The sequence below is a fragment of the Plecotus auritus genome (genome assembly GCF_963455305.1).
Source record: "Plecotus auritus genome assembly, chromosome: 12".
In the NCBI taxonomy this organism is placed as follows: domain Eukaryota; kingdom Metazoa; phylum Chordata; class Mammalia; order Chiroptera; family Vespertilionidae; genus Plecotus; species Plecotus auritus.
The window spans coordinates 40,039,377-40,064,460 of NC_137778.1; the positions used below are offsets into that span (position 1 = coordinate 40,039,377).

The following is a 25,084-nucleotide window of genomic DNA, read 5'->3' on the forward strand; positions in this document are numbered from 1 at the left end:
AGTGTTGGCCTGCGGACTGAAGGGTCCCAGGTTCGATTCCCGTCAAGGGCATGTACCTTGGTTGTGGGCACATCCCCAGCGGGGGGTTTGCAGGAGGCAGATGATCGATGTTTCTAACTCTCTATCCTTCTCCCTTCCTCTCTGTAAAAAATCAGTAAAATATATTTTAAAAAAATTTAAATCACTTGACCCACCATGTATGGGTTCATTTCTGGTCTCCATTTTGTCCCATTGATCTTTATCTTTTCACCAATATCGAACTATCTGGATTATTGTAACATTATAACAAGTTTTGAAATTAGGTAGGTTAAATCTTCCAACTTCATTCTTTCTCTTAAAAATTGCTTTGAGCCCTGGCTGGTGTGGCTCAGTTGGTTGTGCATTGCTCCCTGCACCAAAAGGTTGGGTTTGATTCCCGGTTTCGGACTCAATCCCATCTTTTTGCTCTCACGTTGATGTTTCGCTCTCTTTCCCCCTCTCCCTTCCCTTCTCTTTAAAGTCAATAAAATATTTTTAAATTTGTTTTGATTTTCCATCAATTTTCTTAGAAACAAAAGCCTAGCCAATAGGCAAGTAGTTGGACTGAATAAATGAGTAAATAATTAGAATAATTGCCATCCTATATAACAAAAGGGCAACATCTAAATCGACTGAACGGCAGAACGACTGGTCGCTATGACGTGCACTGACCACCAGGGGGCAGGCACTTAACGCAGGAGCTGCCCCCTGGTGGTCAGTGCGCTCTCACAGGGAGAGCGCTGCTCAGCCAGAAGCCGGGCTCACAGCTGGCGAGTGCAGCGGTGGTGGCAGGAGCCTCTCCCATCTCCACGGCACTGCTACGGATGTCTGACTGACGGCTTAGGCTCGAGCGGGCCTAAGCTGTCAGTCGGACATCCCTCGAGGGCTCCTGGACTGTGAGAGGATGCAGGCCAGGCTGAGGGACCACCCTCCCTCGAGTGCATGAATGTCATGCACCGGGCCTCTAGTGTGTAACTAAAATAACAAATGTTCTGGTGTTCTGAACGTTTTATTGTCCAAAACCATCACGAATCTACAGTAACTTCAGAAGCCATTGTATAAAGTACCAGAACTAAAAATCCGGCCCGATGGGTAGGTTGTTCTGAATAATCAAGGGTATTGGATAAAGCTACTCCTGCTTCGTTGGTTATGATTGCAAAGGTATGAGTTGAAATTTAAGAATTGTTTGGAGTTACTAGGCAAAGAGGAAAGGATAGTCTAGTTAGAGGTAGCCTGGGCAACTGCTCTGAGGCATGAAAGAACAGGTAATGCGTTTGGGTAACTGTTACTATTATAGTACTTAAATTTGTTTCAAGGATGCTAGGAAAAACCAGTAAGCCATACAATTTGCGTACTAGCTTGCCTGTACTGTAGTTGTCTGCTTATTTGTCACCTGGGGCCACCAGAGGGAGGCTCTATACCTTCCAGCTAATCATTCCCAGTACCAGGCACAATGACTGACAGCAGGTACTAAGTAAATATTTAAAAGAAAACTTTCTCTACTCACAACAGTTAACAACAAATGTGTGAGGGCTTCTTTCCCCATACCAGCTCCTTGGACATAACCTGGATGTGTCCTATCATCTAATTCAGTTCTGACATTAACAACTTGGAGTTAGTAGACTGCACATGTTAAGGGCTCAGACTACCCACAAGAATACACTCAATCATAAGAGGTGGGTCCCCAGGTTACCCATATTTCTTCTGTCCTACTTGGATACAAATCGGGGGTTCCTTTAAACACCCCCCCTCAGCCCCCAATCAGGCTAAATAGTTTGCTATCACAGCTCACAGGACTCAGGACAACACTTATTATCACAAGGAATAGTATAAAGGATATCCTTTATTATAAAAGATGCAAATTCCTCACCGGTTGGTTCGGTTGGTTGGAGCGTCATCCTGTACATCAAAAGGTTGAGGGTTCAGTCCCCAGTCCGTCTGCATGTGGGAGGCAACCAATTAATGTTCCTCCCTCCACTGATGTTTCTTTCCCTTCCTGTCTCTCCAAAATCAATAAACATATCCTTGGGTGAAGATGTAAAAACGACAACAAATAAACCTGAAGCTCGGTGAACCTCAGTGCTTAGGGTTCTTATGAAGTTCTATTAGTGACATGATAGATTAAATTATGAGGTCACGGCCCAGCTGGTGTGGCTTGATGGTTGAGCATCAACCTATGAACCAGGAGGTCACAGTTCGATTTCGGGTCAAAGGCACATGCCCGGGGTTGCAGGCTCGATCCCTAGTGTGGGGTGTGCAGGAGGCAGCCTACTAGTATTAGTGATTCTCATCATTGATGTTTCTATCTCTCTCTCCCTACCTCTCTGAAATCAATTAAAAAAAATTTTTTTTAAAGTAGGGTCAGAATTTCGTATCAAGTCCTGTGGATAATGGCTTTAGCCTGATACAGCGGGGGTGGGGGGGTGGGGGGGGCGGGAATCGATCATAAATTATACCCCACTGCTGTTTCAAACTTAAGGCAAGGGAGCTGGTTTTTATATACCCATACCAGTCCGTCATCAGCAAAAGAACGCTGCCGAGGAGGAAATTCTCAGACACTCCCAGCTCTGGGGGTGTGGGCAGAGTGGCTCCAATGGCCCTTGGGCAGTTAGCTCAAGTGCTCAACTGAGTCTGGAGGAATTATTTCCAGACGGTTCACTCACGTGGGTGGAAGACAGGTTGGTGCTGGCAGCCTGGGGTGGGGGTGGGGGTGGGGCGCACTTTTAAATTGTGGCCCAGCCAGTATAGCTCAGTTGGTTGAGCGCTGTCCCATCACCAGGTCACTGGTTGGATTCCAGGTCAGGGCACGTGCCCAGATCGGGGGCTCAGTCCCCAGTGTGGGGTGTGCAGGAGGGTAGTCAATTAATGACTCTCATCACTGATGTTTCTCTCTCTCTCTCCCTCCCCCTTCCTCTCTGAAATCCATGAAAATACATTTTAAAAAAATGTTAGTCAGATATTGAAGAGAACTAGAGTTCAGGATCCAGTCCAATTTTTTCCTTTTTGTTGAATTTATTGGGGTGACGAAATTATGCAGGTTTCAGGTGCACAATTCCACAACACATCAGCTGGTCCCTGTATTGTGTGATCATCACCCCAAGTCAAGTCTCCCTCTCTCAGCAGCTATCTCCCCTATACCCTCTTACACGCACCCCCCCCCCCCCCAGGCTCCCGTCGTTTTCAGGTGGGTAACAGAACCTCAAAGGCAATGAACAGGACTAGAATCTCATGTCCACAAAGGTGAGCTACTGAAAATTATTTTTCCTACCGCCTCACTCCCATACAATATTTGCCTTTTTGTGTCTGCCTTACTTCATTCAGCATGATGGCTTCAAGGTTCATCCATATTGTAGGATGTCACAATGTCATTCCTTTTATTTATCGATTTTAGAGAGAGGGGGAGGTAGAAAAAAAAAATCGGTTTGTCGTTTCCCTTACTCTTTGGTTGCTTCTTGTATGTGCCCTGACTAGGGATCGGCACTGAGCCGGAAACCTTGGTGTATCTATAGACACTCTCTCCCCAACTGAGCAGCCCCCGCCCCCCCCAGAGCAGCTTTCTCTTTTAAAACAGGACTAATAAGCCCGGTCAGTGGTTGAGCATCGACCCATGAACTAGGTCACTGTTTTGATTCCCCGTCAGCGCACGTGCTGGAGTTGCAGGCTCCATCCCTAGTGTGGGGCGTGCAAGAAGCATCATTGATGTTTCTATCTCTCCCTCTCCCTTATCAATAAAAATATTTAAAAAATAAAATAGAACTAATAAAATCAAATAGGACTAAAAACATCCCCCTGTCCCCCCAAAGGCGGCATCTTGACTTCTCCTCTTCCCCTCCTTACACTCTTCCATCACAGACAGGAAAGCAGTAACCGATGTATAAAGTGTCAAGTTGCATCTCTGCAGGGGAGGGAGGGCCCCATACAGTAACGCCTCCCTGAGACCAGATAGTTGCGCCCCCAACCTGCAGAAGGTGCCCGTTGCAGTTTGAGGCCTGCAAGCTTTTCTGAGTTGAGCTGTATTGGAGCAACTTGACCCAGCGCGGGTACCCCGAAGGCCCCCGTGGACTGTTGCTGGGGACCCGAGTGGCGGCGCCTCGGACACCTCGGGCTCCGCCGCCGGGGCCGTTTGCAGCTTTGGCCGCGCACGGGGAGCGCCGCGCACCCAACAGCTCGAGGCCCGGGGCGGCGCCGCCTCCGTCCAACAGTCGCGGCGAGAAATGGCTGCGGGCCACGCGCCGCTGCGGCCGTTGAGAAACACAACCGTCGCCTGGCGCCGCGCGGAGGACGAGGGCGCGCCGAGAGCGCGCACCGCTTAAGAGCTGACGGCGCAGGCGCGGCCGCGCGCGGTAACGTCACGCGGCGAGACTGCGCGTGCGCGGCCGTCGAGGGCGGGGCCGGGGAGAAAAGCCGGGTTGCGCTGCGCTATCTGCTGGTCGGCGGCTCTGCGCTTTGCGCTTCTCAGTCGCAGGTAAGACTGGCGCCGGCTCCTGCCCAGGACTGTGAGGCTGGGCACCTGGAGGGTTTCGGGATTCGAGTTAGAGAATAACTCGAAAAGTTAGGCGATTGATATATCGCCTACATTTTATTTATTTTTTTCCAGGATATTAAAAAATGACACTGGTTAACCCCAAACAAGTACCTCTCCATTTCACCTACCCTGCCCCGATAGCATCTAGCGCAGTGGTCGGCAAACTCATTAGTCAACAGAGCCAAGTATCAACAGGACAACGATTGAAATTTATTTTGAGAGCCAAATTTTTTAAACTTAAACTATATAGGTAGGTACATTGTTATTAACTTAATCAGGGTACGTGGTATTTTGTGGAAGAGCCACACTCAAGGGGCCAAAGAGCCGCATGTGGCTCGTGAGCCGCGGTTTGCCGACCGCTGATCTAGGTCCTTGGTACCAAGAGAACAGACAAGTCCCTTCGTATAAAAGTGTTTATAACAAGGAAGATGGTTCAGCGTATCAGGTGTTCTCAACCTTGATTGGTTGAGATTTTATTTTATTTATTTTATTTTATTTTTTTGGTATGGTTGAGATTTTAGAACAGCCTTGGGCAAACTACGGCCCGCGGGCTGGATCCGGCTGTTCTATCCGGTTCTCTTGCTCTCCCCTCCGCTCCTTTACTTTGAATTTATATTAGTTCACACAAACACTCCATCCATGCTTTTGTTCCGGCCCTCCGGTCCAGTTTAAGAACCCATTGTGGCCCTCGAGTCAAAAAGTTTGCCCTGTTTTAGAAAGTACTGTAGTCAAGCCTCCATCCGCCCTAGGCAACAAAATGAAATACTCCCTAAGATCAGTGCCTGGACATTGGTCATTATTATTTAAACTGGAGGCCTGGTGCATGAAATTTGTGCACTGGGGGAGTGGCGGGGGGGGGGGGTGGTCCTCAGCCCAGTCTGTGCCCTCTCACAGCCCTCAGGGGATGTGGGACTGATGGCTTAGGCCCGTGGTCGGCAAACTGCGGCTCGCGAGCCACATGCGGTTCTTTGGCCCCTTGAGTGTGGCTCTTCCACAAAATACCACAGCCTGGGCGCAAGTCTATTTTGAAGAAGTGGTATTAGAAGAAGTTTAAGTTTAAAAAATTTGGCTCTCAAAAGAAATTTCAATTGTCGTACTGTTGATATTTGGCTCTGTTGACTAATGTTTGCTGACCACTGGCTTAGGCCCACCAGCTGTGAGCCCGGCTCAGGGCTTCTGGCTGAGCAGCGATCCTGTGTGGGAGCATACTTGACCCTGGTGGTCAGTGCGTGTTACAGTGACTGGTTGTTCCACCTTTCGGTCGATTTGCCTATTAGACTTTTATTATATAGAATATCTGGGTGATTCTTAATGTGCAGCCAGGGTTTTGAGACCAGTGGCAAACTGGACCAATGTGAACCAGATGCCACCCACCTTTTTAGGATTGTTCAGCAGGATTCACCAAGTTAGTCTGAAAACACAAAGGCCAAGTACTTCCTGAGAGGCTCAAGGACACCAAGAAATAGGGGGAAAAAGCAGAAAAAAAAAACCCCAGACCATTTTTCAAATGTTTTCATTTCCTTAAAGCTCTCCTACATTGAAATCACACCTGTAGCAAGGATTACTGTCAAACCCCACTCATTGGGCCAGACATCCTCGTGGTGTTAGCGAAAAACTGGCCCCTCCTGTAGCATACCCCCTACACCTGTGAGTCAGCCCATCCGCCACCTGCCTACATTGTGGCCCAAGTTGTAGGTGAGAGAGACAGGCGTGCAGTCAGAACCAGAACTTCAAGTTCATCGTGAATTATTGGACAGATGTTGGAGCATAAATAGCTTATTACGTGAGACACTTTCTCCCCCTCGAAATTTCATTTTGACTGTGTGTGAGTGGGTTCTTGCAAGCCATTTGAATGAGATTGAGGGCTTTAATGAAATGTCAGACTGCTAGGATTGTTTAGTTTGTATCAAAGTAAAAGAAGAGTCAGAGGGAAGGATGGTACCGTAGGGGTACCCTGGGCTGCATTTACCTGGGTTTGGCATAGTGCAATTACTTAGGTTTCTGAGCTGTTGGCTGTTGTCTGAAATAAAACGTACTGAGTAAATTCTGTGGATTAAACAGTAACACGGGAAGGGAATGGAGAAAGACCACTTTCTCCCTTTCCTACTGATCGAGGCAGCTATTTCGTTCCACTTCTTTTTAGAACTGATTTATTATTTTTATCACTCACCGTCCCCTACAACTGATAATGTTTCATTTACAGCCCAGTTGTCGTTGATTCCTGGAAGGATACATCTACATTTTTGTTTCAAGGAAATCTGGAGAGACAGAATGGCCCAGAGCAACAACAAAGAGGTAACTGCTGCCCTCCCTCACCTGCTGTATGACTCTCCAGAGTTATTCTGGCAACTTTAGGTACATTGCATGAATAAAATATTACGACTGCGCTTTAAAAACGTTTTTGAAAAATAGGCTACAAGGAAGTTGCATATTTGGCTTGTATTTTATTTCTCTTGGACAGAAGTGCCTTTTGGACTGCATTCCTTTATAATAGTGGTATTTAGGGGCAGGAATAGCTCTTAAGGCTTAATCATAACTCCTTTTTCCTAACGGGGTCATGTTAAAGAAACGTTCTGGCACCATTATTAAGACTGTTGCAGTAAGCACATTAGAGTTAGGAGAGAGACTGGGCTTAACTCCATATCCAACAAAGACTAATGGATTTATAGCCTCTGAGCAGAGTGAGGGGCGGGGGTCAGTGGATGGAAAACAGAGGAGATATGAAGAGTTTGGAGATTCTTGCTAAATGATTTACAGATTTAACAAGATTCTTAATGTGTAATCAGGGTTTTGGAGGCAGGCCACGGCGATCAGATATCCAGGATGGGAAATGAAGAACTGAATCAGAGATAGTGTTTGGTCACATATTAAGGGCAGGGGGTGCTCTCTAAACCGAGGTAGTAGGAATCTGGCTAACACTGGGCTCGACAGGGTGTAGTGCAGGGGTGGGCAAACTTTTTGACTCGAGGGCCACCATGGGTTCTTAAACTGGACCGGAGGGCCGGAACAAAAGCATGGATGGAGTGTTTGTGTGAACTAATATAAATTCAAAGTAAAGGAGCGGAGGGGAGAGCAAGAGAACCCTCCGCTCTTTCGGCTCCGCGGGCCGGACAGAACAGCCGAACGGGCCGGATCCGGCCTGCGGGCCGTAGTTTGCCCACGGCTGGTGTAGTGAGAAGAGTTGGCAAAGGAGCCTGACTTCAGGTTGGTCAAGGAGAGACTGTCAGTCATGAACAGTTTGCAGCCTCCTGCCTGCCTGGGCTCCAGGCACTGAAGTTCACGAAAGACCCCATGTGGCCGGGAGGCTTACAGTAGTAACTGTTTTATCAAATGCAATTTTCCGTTCAGCTGACTCTGAGCGACAGAAAGCATAAAGCCAGGTTCTTAATAAGGGAGGAGGCTTAGATGGTCTGTGGAGGAAGTGCATGGCCACCTAATGACTGTAGTGAGAACAGAGGTGGTCGAAGGGCCATTCGGTTCTGCCAGTTAATTGGCGGAAACAGAGCTTTTTTCTTATCGAATTCCCGAAGTCATGTATGACTTAAAAACACTTTTTGTTTGTAAACTTTCAGGGCCACGGTGTGGTGGGTGGTCATTTTGATCTTCCCGTCAAGAAGGCGATTAATTTTTCCCCTCCACTCTACAGACAGCGTTACAGCTTCGTTAACGACCTAGTGAATCAGCACAAACCCAAGAAGGTAGGTCTCGGTTTCCAAACATTTCACTGAAACTGTCTTATAAAATGTTGTGTCGAATGCAGAAGTCTTGGTTAGTACGTAACCAGAGACTGTTTGGAAATACCCTCGCAAGGAGGGAGCGGGTCACAGAGAGAAAAGGAAGCTGGGAGGAGCTGGATGAGCAAGGTGGAATGAACGAGCGCTTGGTTAACATGTGAAGTTAAACAGGACTTATTTCTCCGCCCCCCCCCCCCCCCCCCCCGGCTTATAACGTCTTGAGATTAATTTCCTCTCGTGTACTTTTTTCCTGCCTAAGAGATCCTTCCATACGACGTTTTATTATGGTTTCACCTCTGAGACCCACTCCCTGTGAAGAAGGTCTTTGGTCATACTTGACTTCTCTGGCTATAAAGGTCTTTAAATAACATTGGTCTCATCTACAGGTGGCAGACTTGGGGTGTGGCAATGCTTCGCTCATCCAGATGATTAAATCGCACAGTTGCCTGGAACTGATTGTTGGAGTAGATATCAATAAGGATAAAATAGGATCGCAGAGGTAAATGCCTAGTTTCTGGAGGAATTGTGCATTGATCTAAAACCAGTGGCACTAGTACATATGCTTAGAGGAAGTGTCATTTTTATGCAAGATTTACAGTACGTTAAATGTTAAAATGTGTTGTACATTACACACAAAAAGAGCCTCAGGCTCTCTGAATAATGACTGTGCCCTCATGTTAATTAGCTGTATACGTTGTGAATACGTTTCCCACCAGTGTAGAAAGCAGAGTCTCAATTAAGTAATTATCATAGTCAGCGCATTGCAAACTCAGTTTCAAAGGGCAGGAATCTAATTAGGTTGATCCTGGACGCCATGGTAACGGCAGAGCCCCAGGCCGCCATCTCTCGTTTGAAGCAGAGCAGCTCTCCAATATCCTGTATATGTTGAATTTCCACGGATTGTTTCAAAAGGGTGTTTCTTTTAAAGGACAAGAAGTTGAAAATCATTGATCCAAAGTGAGCCGGGAGACCAAAAGTATTAAAAAATGAGAGCAGCCCTAACTAGTTTGGCTCAGTGGATAGAGCGTCGGCCTGCGGACTCAAGGGTCCCAGGTTCGATTCCGGTCAAGGGCATGTACCTTGGTTGCGGGCACATCCCCAGTAGGAGGTGTGCAGGAGGCAGCTGATCGATGTTTCTCTCTCATCGATGTTTCTAACTCTCCCTCTACCTTCCTCTCTGTAAAAAATCAATAAAATATTTTTAAAAAATGAGAGCAATGTCAAATATTCAGAACCTTGTTCTGATTGGCCAGTTGCTTCCCCCATGGAAGGAAGTTACTCTGGTGTCTGTGGTTGGGATAAGTCTGAACAGTTGTGGTCCAATGCGCTGACTTCTACCATCACGCTTCGGCAGGTGCAGATTGTCTCCATTCTCGGGCGAGTATCTGAGCCCCCGGGATCTGAATTTGTCCATCATCTTGTACCACGGCTCTGCTGTGGAGAGAGATTCTCGTTTGCTGGGATTTGACCTAGTCACATGTATCGAGTTGTAAGTATTAAACGCATTCCTTCTGTATAATTAGAAAAATTTCCACTGGCTTAGTCTTAGTAAACTCTGTTCCCTAAATATAATCTGGATTTTTACTTGTAAAGAAAATTGCTTTGTCGGTTGGGACTGGCCTGGTACCACCCCGTCTCCTCTGGAATGGGGGAAGGGAAGGACGAGGCTGTTTCAGGTCACTGTGACATCCTCCAGGGGGGGATACATCAAGGGAGAGACAGACATTGTTTTGCTCAGTCAGTTAGGGAAATGGTGCAGGTGAAGCTGGATTTCACTCGATCTTTCCCCGCTGGCCCTTCCAGAATAGAACATTTGGATTCCGAGGACCTGGCCAGGTTTCCCGAAGTCGTGTTTGGGTACCTGTCTCCGGCCATGGTTGTCATCAGCACGCCCAACTCGGACTTCAACCCCCTGTTCCCGGCAGTGACCTTGAGAGATTCAGATCACAAATTTGAGTGGAACAGGAAGCAGTTTCAGACCTGGTGAGTGCAAAGGCGTTTGGGTTTCCCGGGACGCCCACGGACGTCTAAAATCCTGGGGAGTAAATCTCCATGGATCCGTGACTGACGTGATTTGCTTCCAGAGAGCACAGGAGCCAAGCCAGTGGGAAGTTTGTTTTCTCTCTCACGTCTCAGGCGGGTGTGGGAAAGGTGTGTGCCCACCAGGTGTGAGGCGTCAGGAGTGCGGGTGTGGAGGTGGTGCCCTGGCCCAGGGGCATCTGCCAGGGGCTCCCTGGGTTCTTGGCACAATTCCAAACCCAAATAGGAGTTGGGATTATAGCCCTTGTGGTGACCTTGTCCATTCCTCCGCTCTGTCCCACAACATTCCTTGTCTCCATGTTCTTTTTTAAAAAAAATATTTTATTGATTTTTTACAGAGAGAAAGGAAGAGGGATAGAGAGCTAGAAACATCAATGAGAGAGAAACATCGATCAGCTGCCTCCTGCACACCCCCCACTGGGGATGTGCCCGCAACCAAGGTACATGCCCTTGACCGGAATCGAACCTGGGACCCTTGAGTCCGCAGGCCGACGCTCTATCCACTGAGCCAAACTAGTTAGGGCTGTCTCCCTGTTCTTGTGGCTCATTAACCTCGCAGCCATTGCCTGAATGCCCCTCAGAGAAGCAAGCAGACCCCACGCTGTGGCATAGTGTGATGTGTAAGAACCTGCAACTCAGAATTCTGTCTTTTGGTTCCTCGCATGGTTCGTGTTCTGTTCTACGGGACTGCTGTCTGTGGAACAGTAGTTCTGAGTTTAGAAAAGACCCTGCTCTCTCTCCTTTTGATTCCAGGGCCTTAGGGGTGGCAGATTTCTACAATTACTCCGTGGAGTTCACTGGCGTGGGGGAGCCGCCGGAAGGAGCTGGGAATGTTGGCTACTGCACCCAGATAGGGGTCTTCCGGAAAGTCGGAGCGCCGGCCACGGAATCGTGTGTGGCAGAGCAGTGTGGTCAGCACGTTTATAAGATTGTGAGTGTTCTTTTATTTGTTTTTAAAATTGATTTCAGAGAGGAAGGGAAGGGAGAGAGAGAGAGAAACATCAATGATGAGAGAGAATCACTGGTTGGCTGCCTCCTGCACACCCCCCCTGGAGACCAAGCCTGCAACCCAGGCATGTGCTCTGACCGGGAATCGAACCATGACCTCCTGGTTCATAGGTCAATGCTCAATCGTTGAGCCACGCCGGCCGTGTAGATTGTGAGTGTTCTTTGTGGGGCAGCTGTCGGGACAGGCAATACATGTACCTCCAAGGTGAACTCTTCCTTATCAAGAGTCCCCGCAGCGGAGAGTAGTGAAGGCCTGATGATGGACCCTGGGAGAAGTCTACATGCCCACCGCGGTCAGAGCTTTGAGATGGTCTTTTGAGGTGTTGGGCCAGCGGCGTCCCTTCTGGAATGCGTCAGGGTCCTCGGCAGGAAGAGGAAAGCCAGCAGACGTTTCACTGCTGGGCTCAGGAAATGGTTTGGAACTGAGCCTCCAAGCGTCTCAGACCCTTTGGTTTCGGGGAAGAACAAACACATCTCCCTTTTTAATTAGTAACACTTTTCCTGTTTGAGCCCATGTGTCAGTATTTACAATTCGTAGGGTGTGATATTTGCATATACAGGTTTTTTTTTTTAAATCCTCGCCCGAGGATATTTTTCCGTTGAGTTTTTAGGGAGAGGGAAAGACAGAGAGAAACATCGATGAGAGAGAAACACATTGATTGGTTGCCTCATGCACAAGCCCCGACCAGGGCTCAGGCGGGGAGGAGCCTGCAACCGAGGTACATGTCCTTGACTGGAATCGAACCCGGGACCCTTTGGTCTGCAGGCTGATGCTCTCTATCCACTGAGCCAACCCAGCTAGGGCCATACAGTTGATTCTTCATGTGGTATGAAGTCACTACTCATGGTCTGGAACATTTTCCTACATCCTAAGTGTTTTTTTTCCTTCCGGCTTCAGGTTTATTCCGTTTCATATCCGAGTTTACAGCAAAAGGAAGTCCGCAAACTCGCATTAGCCAATGAGGTGTCTCGCCAAGTCCAAAGCATGAGGCAGAGATATGTCTCCAGCCTGCGGATACTACGGCGCGGCGATGGAGACGGCCACCGGGTCAGCGACACCGGGCTCGTCACCTTCTCCGGACCAGTCTTCACAGAACTTGAAAAACGCAACATCGAGGAGTCTCCCGAACCGTTCCGCTTTGGGAATAAGCTCTACGTCCCGCTGGAAAGGCTGCTCGCTTATCCCAAGGTGAACCGCCTCTGCGACAGCGTAGACACGATGCGAGCGCTCATCGCTGACACGGTGCGGCTGAGCCGGGACGGGTCCGCCGTGAAGGTGGACCTGCGCGATGCGAGCCCGTGAGCCGGCTGTCCTGGGAGTCGGGGTCTCAGCCAAGGGAGGGCTTGCCGAGGATGCTCTGGTGTAGCCATTATCCCAGTAACGTAACTGAGATTACTTGACACGTTGTTATTTTTTTTAATAGGCTTGTTTTGTTTGCAAGTGTTTGTAGAGAGTTCCTGATATGCTTGGTTTTTGTTGTTGTTGGCATTAAAGAATGTTAAAGGAAATTGAGCGTTTATAACTTTTTCCCAGGGGGTAAGGGTAGCTTTAAAATTTCCCTAGGATTCGCTACCTCCTTTGGGCTAAATACTGACCTCTCACACTTGGCCTAAAACGTCATACAACTCAGGAGTGCAGGTGACGGGAGGAAAGGGAAGCTTCGCGATGTGAACACTGTCCGTGGGTTTGGAACGCCCCCTTCGGCAGCTTGCTGGCTGGCAGTGGGGTGGAGATAGCAATGGGGGAGAGGGAAGCACCGCTTCATGTGATGGGGGAATAATGGTTTCAATGCTACGGCTTACATGGTTTACCTCGTATGTGGTGCATGCCTTTGGGGTATCCCCAAATAGGGAACACCTCGTATTGCTGAGATCCAACAAGCTGGTAGGATCGCAAAGTCATACATGTATACAATGGGAATTTCACCTTGCAAGCCGTCTTCAAAGCTAGTGGCATGCCAGTTAGGCACTGTTCTTGAAAATCGGCTCAGTGCGCTGCCTAATGGCATGTACTCTTTGCCTGCATTGCTCCCTTCATCTCTCCCCTCTCCATCCCATCCTGTCCATCCCATCCTGTCCGCTGGGACCCTGGATCGGATCAGTTCCTCGTCTTTCCCAGAAACCTGCACTGCTCCCAACTCCCGCACCGCAGCCTGGACTCGCCTTCTTTGCTTTCGCTGAACAGACGGACTTTGCACTGCTGTGTCTCGGTCCAGCCTTGTCCCTCTGTCTCTTTATTTATACTGATCACCCAGACCTTTCTAGTTGGAATCCTCATGAAAGTGAATTCACTGAATCTTTCATTAAGCCCATACTAAGGGAAACACTTTTACCCTGTTGAAGCAAAGTATGAAAAATTGCTTCCAAGTATTTCAAATTACTTAAAATTAGTACTGACAAAATTTTCCTTTGGCCCAGCTGGTGCTGGCTCAGGGGTTGAGCGCCAACCCATGAACCAGGAGGTCATGGTCTGATTCCTGGTCAGGGTTGCAGGCTTGATCCTCAGTTGGGGGTGTGGGGGAGGCAGCAGATCAGTGATTCTCATCGTTGATGTTTCTGTCTCTCTCTCGCTTCCCCTCTCTGAGGTTGATGGAAATGTATTAAAAAAAAATTCCTTTGAGCATAACAACACGGAATATGGGGAAAGAAGGGTAGGCACAGGATCACGTGGGAGAGGTATGTTTAAACTGAATCACTGAAGCTCAATACCAGGAGGTGGCACACTTTCCCACTTAAAGTAAATGCATTCTTTTGCTTCGAGGACTCCCGATACAAGATGCAAAACAATAACAGAAAAACCCACAAACAAAACAAAACAAAACAACACCCCAAAATGTAGTCATGCCAGCTTTCCATAGAGGCCTGAAGCGTTTGCCACAGGAAAGCGCTGCTGAAATGACTTACCGATCTGGTAGCGAAGTCCGTTTCTTCAGGGAAGTGGTTCAGGTGACAGCTCGACCTGCCTGAGTTGTAACTGCACAGGAATGGGGTCTGAACTAACTCACACAGGAAGGCCTGACGTTTCCTTAGTACCTGGGTCCATCTGGATAGAGATCACCAACTCAGGGAATGTCTAAATTTAGGCCTTTTCTCTTTTGCATCTTGTGTAATGTGGGATGGACTGACTCCACCAGAGATTTCCTATCAGGCACAGGGAAAGACTTCATTTCCGTAGATGTGCTGCTACCACAGGTGTATGATGTACAGAGAAGAAGAGGTAAAGTAAGGTGAAAGGGGAGGGGGTGGGGGAGGGAGAGAGAGAAAAGCACTAAGTGCTGAGTATAATAAGAAAGCTGGGCCTGGGAGCTCATCAGTGTTTCTCTCTCTCCCCCTCTCCCCTCCTTTGTCTCTAAAATCAATAAAAATTGTAAAAAGGAAAAAGAAAGACAATAGGTTCTGAAGGGCGTTTGGATTCAGACGCAGGTCTCTTGTTGCAGGCTCATGGCCGGGGCACTGCAGGAGCTGCCTCCGGGTGCGAAGTGTCTTTTGATGGGACCCCCCCCCCCCCCCCCCCCCGGGAAAAGTTACACACTGGTCCTTTCCCGTCTGTTTTCTGACCTTGGCAAGTGACAGAATCTTTAACTGAAATTTTAAACTTTAAGATATGATTTTTATTGAACATGTATAGGATTCACCTTTACATTATTACAAATACTTTACAATAAAAAATTAGTTTCTGTAAAAAAAAAGGGGGGCGGGGAACATTTCCTGGATTTATAGTTGTGCAGTTAAAACAAAGAAATGTATAAAAATGAAGGTCATTCTCCAAGTATTAGAACACAATACTAATGGAATCACTTCAATAAACATTTTTGCATAAACATTGACATGACTACTCCCACTGTATCAGCTTCCACAAGAACAAAAGAATGCACAAAACGAAGGCAAGTCCCCAACATAAGATTTTTAAAAAAATTATCAAACCATGTACCCGAAATGTCTTCCTGTGATGGGATTTGGTCAGTGACTATCATCAAGAGACAGACATACACACCGGTAAATGCGGAGCACGTGGCCTGCGTACATTCCAAACCCTGCCGGCCGGGCCATGCGGAGGAGGAGCTAAAAACCACATACACAGCCGTGTCAGATACACGGTGCAGACAGTGTGGGGCAAAGGTAGGCTTACAGTTGTGAGTACTCGAAGCACAGAGTTTCTTCTTTTATTATTATTGTTTTTTTTACAATTTAAAACCTTTTATTGAATGGGAGAAGTGGGAGGAATTAGAATACCTATTATTTATTAATTACTGTATTTTCCATATGAACAACTGTAAACCTACTTTTGCCCCATCCTGCTTACTATCTTATGAAAAGTCACACGTGGAAGGGAATAATAAGGCCTTATTTCCAGAGCAGTCTTAAAACAGGGTTCATATAGGCATATTTCATCCTTTATGTTTTGGGATTTCATATTCTTCAACATCTCAGCTCTTACAAGTATGCACAGTACCTAAGACAACGTATAAAGAGTGACATGACGCAGTTCCAGCTACAGTACCTGATTAGAGTCACACGGCGTACCATCTAGGAGAACTGACTGAGTCGTTTCTGAACCGCCCCAGTTAAAGACCTGCCAAAATAAAATACAACCCCATCACGTGAGCCCAGTCTCTCGGGAGCGTTGTTATATGTCCTGGAAGCCTAACTCTTCAGAGCAGTTCTTCAGTGAAGCGTTGAACAATACTGTCAGCCTGAGCTTGCAAAGTGGTCGTTAGCGTGGCAATCTTAAAGTCTACAATTATGTCTGGATGTTTTCCAGGTATTGAGTCTCATTGCTACCTGAATATGTTTTGACTGGAGGCTAGTAGATACTTGAAGAATCTTGGTCAAGACTTTGTCAGATTATAAAAATGAATCCACGTGAGGTGCTTGTATACAGAGCCTTCAACGCCACCGCACAGGGTGAGCGGATGGCTCAGGGCCTTCTCTGTCCTTGGCTGCCCTTCGCATCCTCTCTGGTCTCCGTCACCAGCACAAGTCACAGGAAGTGGGCTCCTGACCTGCTTCTTCTGTAATTCCCCCAAACAAGGTATTTAAGACTCTTATCAGAAATGTCACTTTAAAATGCCATTCATCTTTTTCTCTAGCACAGGGTTAGGAAATGTTACAGATGTACAAATTCTCCAAGACTAGGGGACTTGAAATTGGAGCCTAATATTTAGAAGTCAATGTATTAAGATCTACTTTTTCAAATTCGATTTTCTAAACTCAAAACGATACCAAAAACAGACTTAGTATTGAATTAGCAGGTTTACAGGCTCCAGGAAAAGAAGACCCTGGAAGGCAGGCAGACACGTAGGCAGACTCTGACATATTTTTAGGGGCTGTAATGAAATGTGATTGCAAAATGTGCTGATGGGACACAAAACAATAAAATGGATGCAGACTTCACTGACTACGAAGGACACTGCCATCGCTTTTCTTCCTATGCTTCCATGTATTAAGATGTTTGTTATGTTGACTCATATAGAAATCAGGATGTTATCTGGTCGCTGCTAAATTTATACAGGCATGATTTTTATGCTCTTCAAAATTCACATTTTGTTTTTAGAAAAGAATTCTGTGTCATTTGCAAATACCAAGAGCCCATCTCGCATAAAGGTCTTGGACAAGGTCAGCCAAGGATGAGTAACAGGGCCGGTGTCCGAATTACAGCACCTTCGACATAGCTGGAGAATGTCCTCACGGAACCTGGCCTGCGGTCTAGTTGTTAGCATTTCACAACTGCAAAACCATCTGCAGACGCGCCAATCAAAAATATAGCTTAGGAATAATATTTTGAAAATAGAAAAATAGGTTTTTAAAATGTCATAATAAATATCTCTCTAAACAATATCTTCATATCTCTATTGAAAACTTTCTTTGATTCTCTTCTGTAATATACAACAAGGGGGTCATTCATTTGTTTAGTCATAGACAACAAGTCTTTACCACTTGAGGTAACATTTTCCTTGGCTGGACTTAAATTTTCAGGTCAATTTTCTTTTTCTTCAAAAACAAATCTTAGAAAGGTAAATGACTCAGAAAAAACCCTATGTGGGTGTCATTGCTTTAAAAATCTCAGAATCTATTTGTAAAAGTAGTTTTGGATTCGTTTAGAATACCCAATCCTTGAAATATTAAAAACCACACAAAAGCCCTAACATGAACTATTAAAAGTTTCTTCAACCTCTCAATTTGAATATTAAAATAATGTTTTTAAAAAATACTCCCCCCCCCCCCCATTTTGCCAACATGAAAATACATAGACCAAAGGAATTCTAACATATGTTACTTGGACATGGTTTTGAAAGTAAAGAGTGGAAATTACTGGTTGTATAGAATCTACATTTTTTTCAACAGACTGGATGATTCCAGGAAAATTAAGATCTAGTCCTGGCCAGTTTGGACCAGTGGATAGAGCATCAGCTCTTGGACTGAAGGGTTCCAGGTTCGATTCCGGTCAAGGGCACGTACCTCGGTTGCAGGCTCAATCCCCTAGTCAGGGTGTGTGCAGGAGGCAACCAATCGATGTTTCTCTCAAATCAATGTTTCTCTCTCTGTCTCTCCCCCTCCCTTCCACTCTCTCTAAAAATCAATGGAAAAATATTCTAGGGTGAGGATAAGAAAGTTAAGGTCTTTCCACACAGACACTGTCACATAAAACCAGAAAAAACTCTTCAGGTTTATTTGCTGTTAACCTGGATCCAGGTCAGATATTCTGTATTTTTTTAACTTAAACTGCTGGAGGGCACTTTCAGGTCTCAAAACACCCTTGCAAGCAGGAGTGGTTGGCAAGTGACTCAAAGGAACTGCTGAGCTAAAGCCAGCCCCAGATAGTCTTACTTTATTTTTTAAAATATATTTGTATTGATTTCATAAAGGAAGGGAGTGGGAGAGAGAGAGAGAAACATCAATGATGCGAATCATCGATCAGCTGCCTCCTGGGATTGAGCCCGCAACCTGGGCATGTGCCCTAACAGGCAATTGAACCGTGACCTCCTGGTTCATAGGTCGACGCTCAACCACTGAGCCATGCCGGCTGGGCCAGCTATTCTTACTTTAAATGCTCTGTTTGATGTATGTTCTAGTCTAATCTTGCCTCAAAACAACCAATTTCTGATACAGTGAGAAGAGAGCACAGTATCTGATGTGGGGGAGGGCTGAGATAGAAGACCACAGGTCCCTGTCTTGCCCACGCCCTCCTTGGAATAATTGTCCATTTCAGAGAAGTGGGAACTTACAGAGGAAGGCCGCCCTGTTTCTCATCCTACCACAGCTTTCCTCCAGTTGCTCTAAACTCTGATTCCCGAAACCGACAGACATTGCTCAGTGCGTTAAAACAGCCTGTCTGTTGGGGTGTGCACGGGCATGGCAGCCTACCCTGGAACTTCAGTGAAGCTTCCCGTGGGTCTCTGACCCAGTGCTAGGGGGTTCTGCAGCATCTAATACTAGCAAGGAACAACACACACTGCCTAGGAGCGGCGGTACACCCATTCACGGAGCTCACACTCACATACACTTGTTATTTGACTGTGACGGATACGCTTACATTAAGCACTTGACTGCAAGGTTTCAACTGTAGTATAACTTGTCCCCAAAGCATGAACACCCACACTTTTTTATACCAACTGTATCAAAATGAGTTAAACTTAGTACAATACTCCAGGTAGTACAATATATGCAAGATCCCCTTAGCAGGAATTATAACTATCTTGACAGAATTATAGGGTCTTTATTGTCATGTATTATTGTCTCTCAAACATAAAATTAAGTAATTAGAATCTGTTGCGCGCCTCGACCGCAGGTCTTATGCTTCAGCACTCACCAGACCCAGGTGTACAGAGCTGTTTCCCCACCAGGGGGTTTGAAAGAAAAAGCAGTCTTTGCATGATCTCGGGCAGTGACCACGGAAGCCGGGGACTTCCACACACATGCCACGCGGGGCCCCGACACCACCGTCTGATGGTCCCTGTGTGTGCGCTGGCTTTCCTTGGGACACACGGACACGCCTCCTTTTTCAAACAGATTCACCTTCTCCCAAGAAAGCGCCTGACAGCTCCGCTGCCCGCCTCTCACACCCACGGGAAGCTGCCGCTCGCCGGCGGGGCGTCTAGCGTTTGATCACAACTTGTTCGTAGGCTCCGGACACCACTCTAAACGGCAGGGGGAGAAAAGGTCAAAATTCTGAGTGGCAGTGTTTGACGTCGTCCCAGTTAACCTTGGCTCTGAAGGGAGAGTGGTGTGTTCAGTGTTTTCTACTAGATCTGACTTCCACAGGGTTTAAAGGCATCACAGATAGAAAATACCTGAAATATTCACTGTTTACAATGAAGACACTGGATTGATCCAGTGTCGGTCCTCTCATACTAACTACTTATATCAGTGTTCCTCAGCCTGTGTCACCTTCATCCTCTGTGCATGGGGTTTAAAGGGCGAGGCCAGTGTACGCTTTACTTGAACCAGGCCCTGGGTGGCTCCTTACCGGCTGGGAGGATGGTGGCTGCCGAAGGTCGTCCTTCCTCCAGGGCCCACGAACAGCCGCAGTCCTTCCTCTGCAGTGACAGCAGCGTTGTGGGCAGTTAGTATTGTCCAGTAACATTCACGTTGTCATAAATCCAAGCTTTACATTTCCGTTTTATTAAAGAAATTAAAAACTTTAAAAAAAGCTATAGACATGTTTTAAAACAGGCCATGGAAGACCTATTCTAATAGTTATTTCTCCTCAACTTTCCTAAAGCTTTTTTTCTTAAAACTGAATAAAGAAGACAGCTTGTCCTACGAATTTCCACAAGAGGCTTAATGATTTCGCTTTACAACCAGTCATACAAGGAAACCACGCCCGCTGTTAAACTGCTCTCTGCTCACACCAGCAGCAATAATTCCACCTTTCAACCTGGTGGCATGGACATTTTCAGTTTCAGTGCAAATGCTGAGGGAGCGAAGGATTCTGTTATTCGCTATCATTTCAAGTTTACCACCCAACCTTCCACACTGCAATAGTGCCTTGAAGCACTTATGTCCTGCTATGACAAAGCAGATGTGAATATCCATCATAAGGTATATAAACATGGTAGACATTGACGCATAATTAAAAAATACAGTTAAGAGCTTTCTTTAAAATTGAGCTTTTAAAAGGCCATTCTTGCCTGGCCAGCGTGGCTCTGTGGTTGAGCCTTGACCTATGAACCAGGAGGTCATGGTTCTATTACTGGTCAGGGCACATGCCCGCATTGTGGGCTCGATCCCCAGTGGTGGGTGTGCAGGAGGCAGCCAACTAATGATTCTCTCTCATCACTGATGATTCTATCTCTCTCCCCCTTCCTCTCTGAAATCAATAAAAATATATTTAAAAAGTTTTTTTTAAAAAGCTTGTTCTTTACCGAATTTAATATCCATTCTTAGAAACAAATGAGCTACAAGGTTATCTTCGGATTTCTATGGGCATAAAGTGCATTTCACCAATGTGCTCAGACAGCGTGGTGATGTGTGCCTCTTCCCGGCTGACCCGGCTACACCGGCTGGGCTGGCACACGGCCACATGCGCCTGACGGCCACCACGCACCTTCCGCACTGGAGTCCAGGCTGAAGTCTTGGCTTTGTAGTATTTTCTCCACTATGTCGTCAGCGTCCACTCTGGTGTCATCAACTCGCTTCAGCTGAAATTCTACAGAATCCTGTTTCACCGGGCACCTTTGGGGAGAGTGTTTAAATGTTCTCCTTTGTACTGTGTTGCGGCCCCCCACCCCCAGCTCCCTGGAGCTGAGGCCCGAAGGGTACCTGCTGAGTGTCTCCGAAGCCGAGTCTTCTCTATCAGCTGCATCACGATTTGGCTCAGCTGCTTTCTGCTCCGTTTCCTCACATGGCCCTAGAATGCTTTCCACGCCCGTCGATGTACTTCCCACCGAGGTGTTCCTCCGGTGGCAGAGCTCAGAGAGGCTGGATGATCGGGAGTGGCACGAGCTGTACCCTGTGGTCAGAGAAGCTCGCTCAGGAGGTGACGCCCACACCAGACGCTCTGCGACCAACCCTCTCCTCCGGCACCGCAGCCACTCTGGTACCTTTATAGCAGGGGTGGGGAAGATCTGGCCCGCGGGCCATAGAAGGCCCAAGACAGCATTTGGCCTGGCCCTGCCGAGGCATCAGGGGTGAGTTCATTAAATGTCTGACCAAACAGAGCAGGCTAATTTTTCAGTTGATAATTCTGGAAGGTCCAAGAATGATATAAATATGTGGCTCAGAGGGTGAGCATCGACCTATGAACCAGGATCAGGGTTCGATCCCCAGTGGGGAGCGTGCAGGAGGCAGCCAATCAGTGATTCTCTCTCACCATTGATGTTTCTCTCTCTCTCTCCATCTGTCTTCCTCTCTGAAATCAGTAACAATATATTTTAAAAAGTAAGTAAATGCCCAAATGGCCCTTGGCAGGAGAAAGCTTCCCCGCTCCTGCTCTAGAGCAGTAAAGGCCTGAGGAACTTCACGTCCAGCCCCTACCTGATACTTTGGACTGCTGGCTCGCGTGGCTCGACGTTCTCGAATGTCCATAGGCCCCGAGCTCATCTGGAACAGAGGCGCTCTTTGCTGAGAGATCTGCAACATGTCATAACATCATGTTCCTGTCACTGCTCACAAGACAACAGGCAATTGCATTCTAATCGGCGGGTTTTATAAACTGCCAAGAAAAGCAAACTGCAGAGTGAAAGAGATTCCTTGAAATCAGTGCAATGTAAACAACCCTATTGCAAGAAAATGAAACTTAATACCTTAGTTTACTGAAGAACTATGGTATTTTTCATAAGATTTAACAGAACTCTACCTTAAATAATCTTTGTTTTTATTGTTTAGTATTTCTAATAAAATGGGTCAAGTCACATCCCCACTGAATTTTAAATGTGGGAGGGATTATGCAAATCTCACCAATTAAAAACCCAGTGAACGTCACAGCCATACCTGCTATTCCAAGATGGATTTTGAGAGTTTCTCCTCCTTTTCTATCTTCTTCCAGAGATTCGGATTCACCGGCAATCGGTATTGACATGGACGTAGAAGGAGGCCTGGAAATAAGCATTTCTAAGGATCAGAACTTGGTTTCCGGTGAGAGACTGGTTGTGTGGTCACTAACCGGCCTCAGGCAGGTGCCTGTAATGTTACCTCTTTGAGGGCAAAAGTAATAAAAATCAACAAGTAATGTAAGAGCATCCTCAAGACCTGAATAAAATTCATGGGGGTAGGGAGAGGTTCTTTTACACATAAAAAATGTGGCTCAGTGGTTGAGTGTCGACCTATGAACCAGGAGGTCACAGTTTGATTCCCGGACAGGGGCCATGCCTCGGTTGTGGGCTCCATCCCCAGTAGGGGGTGTGTAGGAGGCAGCTGATCAATTATTTTCTATCATCACTGACGTTTCTATCGCTCCCTCTCCCTTCCTATCAACATCAGTGAGACTAGAAGGGGAGTCCATAAAAGAGAAGGGCTCTGTCTGTGAGTCCCCAGCACTATTTTAAAAAAATATATATTTTTACTGATTTTAGAGAGGAAGGGAGAGGGGGGAGGGAGAGAGGGATAGAAACATCAATGATGAGAGAGAAAGAATAATTGATCAGCTGCCTTCCGCACACCCCACACTGGGGATCAAGCCTGCAACCCGGGCAAGTGCCCTGACCGGAATCTAACCGTGACCTCCTGGTTCATAGGTTGATGTTCAACCACTGAGTCATGCTGGCCAGGCCCCAGCACTATTGAGTCGAAGGTGCTACATCTGTCAAATGGAATCGCAGGTGAGGCAGGGAAGCATCTGGGAGATGATTGGAGGGGATACTTCCGCCTCCTACCTCTTGCCTCCGCTCTCTTGTCGGCTCCACTAACTTTTTTTTTTTTTAATATGCTTTTTATTGAATTTTTAGAGAGGCAGGGAGAGGGAGGCAGAGATAGAAACATCAATGTGAGAGAAACATTGACCAGCTGCCTCCTGCACACTCCCCACTGGGGATCAAGCCTGCAACCTGGGCATGTGCCCTGATCCGGAATCGAACCAGCGACCTCTTGGTGCATGGGTTGATGCTCAACCACTGAGCCACACCAGCCAGGCCAAAAGCTATATTTTTAATACAGCAAGGCCTCACTTAACATTGTTGATAGTTTCTGCGGCTTTAAGGGAAACAAGACCAATTTTACCATAGGCCAATTGATACAAACAAGAGTAAAGTTCCTACAGTAGTATCTCCCGATGTTGTAACAAAACAATGTTATTTGAGGTCCTGCTGTAATGTCAAATAGTTTGGTGAAAAAAATCTGCATTCAACTTTCTGTAAGAAAAACGGATGTAAAGCAAATACCCTTCCATCCTGACTGGCTTGGCTCAGTGTATAGAGCATCGGCCTTCGGACTGAAGGGTCCCAGGTTCGATTCCGGTCAAGGGCACATGCCCGGGTTGCAGGCTCGATCGCCAGTGCGGGGCGTGCAGGAGGCAGCCGATCAATGATTCTCTCTCATCACTGATGTTTCTCTCTCTCTCTCTCCCGTCCTCTCTGAAATCAATAAAAAAAATATATATATATATATATATATATATAAAAGGAATACCCTTCCGAAGAATGGAGTCTACAGTCATGAATCATTGATGGTGACTCAGGCCTATGTCTACATGCCTATCTTTCTCATGCCAGCTCCTTTGGTTTTCCCTTCTCAGACGGCCTGATTACAGAGTCTCCAGCCCTCACCTCCCAGACCTGCTCTCCAACCCTAAGGCACTCCCAGCCGAGGCTCTTCCCTCTCCATCAGCCTCCCTCGGCTTCCCTCTTTCCTGCCCGGTGTGGGTCCCGACTTCAGACCCACACGCTTTCAGCAATACCTTCGGTTTGGCACCCCTCGATCTGCAGTCTTTAACAAACTAGAAGAACCCGACCTTGGTGATTTCAGCCACTGCACCAGCCGCTCTGATCCTGGGCCATGAAGCATCAGGGAGGGAACTCATCCGCACGGGGATCGGTATTGGGGCGAACGGAGAATCTCAATCTCAGCTGGGCCTTGGCAGCTCCCGAGACGACTCAGTCGCTGGATAACTAATCCCCGATGCCGGTCACGCGCCAGCTTTTACTCTATGACCCTCTGTTCTGAAATGTTCTGTGTCCCTTATCAGAAACTTGCCGAAACTGGTTTGGCTCAGTGGATAGAGCGTCGGCCTGTGGACTGAGGAGTCCCGGGTTCGATTCCGGTCAGGGGCATGTGCCTTGGTTGCGGGCGTGTCCCCGGTGGGGGTTGTGCAGGAGGCGGCTGGTCGATGTTTCTCTCTCATCGATGTTTCTAGCTCTCTCTCCCTCTCCTTTCCTCTCTGTAAAATATCAATAAAATATATTAAAAAAAAAAGAAAAGAAACTGAATGTGGCTCAATCACAGAACAAAAGAGATGGGCTTGTTTTGTTGTTGTTAATTCTTACCAGAGGATATTTTTCCATTGATTTTTTTTTAAATGTATTTTATTGATTTTTTACAGAGAGGAAGGGAGAGGGATAGAGAGCTAGAAACATCGATGAGAGAGAAACATCGATCAGCTGCCTCCTGCACACCTCCCACTGGGGATGTGCCCACAACCAAGGTACATGCCCTTGACCAGAATTGAACCCGGGACCCTTCAGTCCGCAGGCCGACGCTCTATCCACTGAGCCAAACCGGTTTCGGCGATTTTTTTTTTTTTTTTTGAGAGAGTGGAAGGGAGAGGGAGAGACAGGGAGAGAAACATCTGTGTGAGAGAGACCTGTCAATTGGCCGCCTCCGCGTG

General features: G+C 47.0%; 2 protein-coding genes across 2 annotated transcripts in view; one reads left to right on the top strand and one right to left on the bottom strand.

Moving 5' to 3' along the window:
• Window positions 1-4,002: 4,002 nt before the first annotated feature.
• HENMT1 (HEN methyltransferase 1) lies at window positions 4,003-12,831 on the top strand. Its single transcript, XM_080648018.1, has 8 exons — window positions 4,003-4,483; window positions 6,747-6,838; window positions 8,116-8,241; window positions 8,664-8,776; window positions 9,632-9,766; window positions 10,081-10,260; window positions 11,071-11,248; window positions 12,224-12,831. The coding sequence occupies exons 2-8, from the start codon at window positions 6,815-6,817 to the stop codon at window positions 12,626-12,628; spliced, it is 1,161 nt and encodes a 386-aa protein (XP_080504144.1). The 5' UTR covers window positions 4,003-4,483; window positions 6,747-6,814; the 3' UTR covers window positions 12,629-12,831.
• A 2,082-nt stretch (window positions 12,832-14,913) lies between these two features.
• EEIG2 (EEIG family member 2) overlaps window positions 14,914-25,084 on the bottom strand; it is a 37,402-nt gene continuing 27,231 nt past the window's right edge. Inside the window, exons 6-11 of the mRNA XM_080649000.1 lie at window positions 22,258-22,361; window positions 21,802-21,897; window positions 21,088-21,277; window positions 20,873-21,000; window positions 19,793-19,862; window positions 14,914-19,463 (exon numbers count right to left, since the gene is read on the bottom strand). Coding sequence (XP_080505126.1) covers window positions 19,421-19,463; window positions 19,793-19,862; window positions 20,873-21,000; window positions 21,088-21,277; window positions 21,802-21,897; window positions 22,258-22,361 — 631 coding nt within the window. The 3' untranslated portion in view covers window positions 14,914-19,420. The remainder of the gene's footprint in view (window positions 19,464-19,792; window positions 19,863-20,872; window positions 21,001-21,087; window positions 21,278-21,801; window positions 21,898-22,257; window positions 22,362-25,084) is intronic.

What these genes read in the sequence shown, in the direction of transcription:
- HENMT1 (XM_080648018.1), top strand. Translation starts at nt 6,815, where the DNA reads ATGGCCCAGAGCAACAACAAAGAG. An exon ending in ATCAGCACAAACCCAAGAAG is followed by an intron (nt 8,242 to 8,663) that starts GTAGGTCTCGGT and finishes TCTCATCTACAG; the next exon opens with GTGGCAGACTTGGGGTGTGG. An exon ending in CTAGTCACATGTATCGAGTT is followed by an intron (nt 9,767 to 10,080) that starts GTAAGTATTAAA and finishes TGGCCCTTCCAG; the next exon opens with AATAGAACATTTGGATTCCG.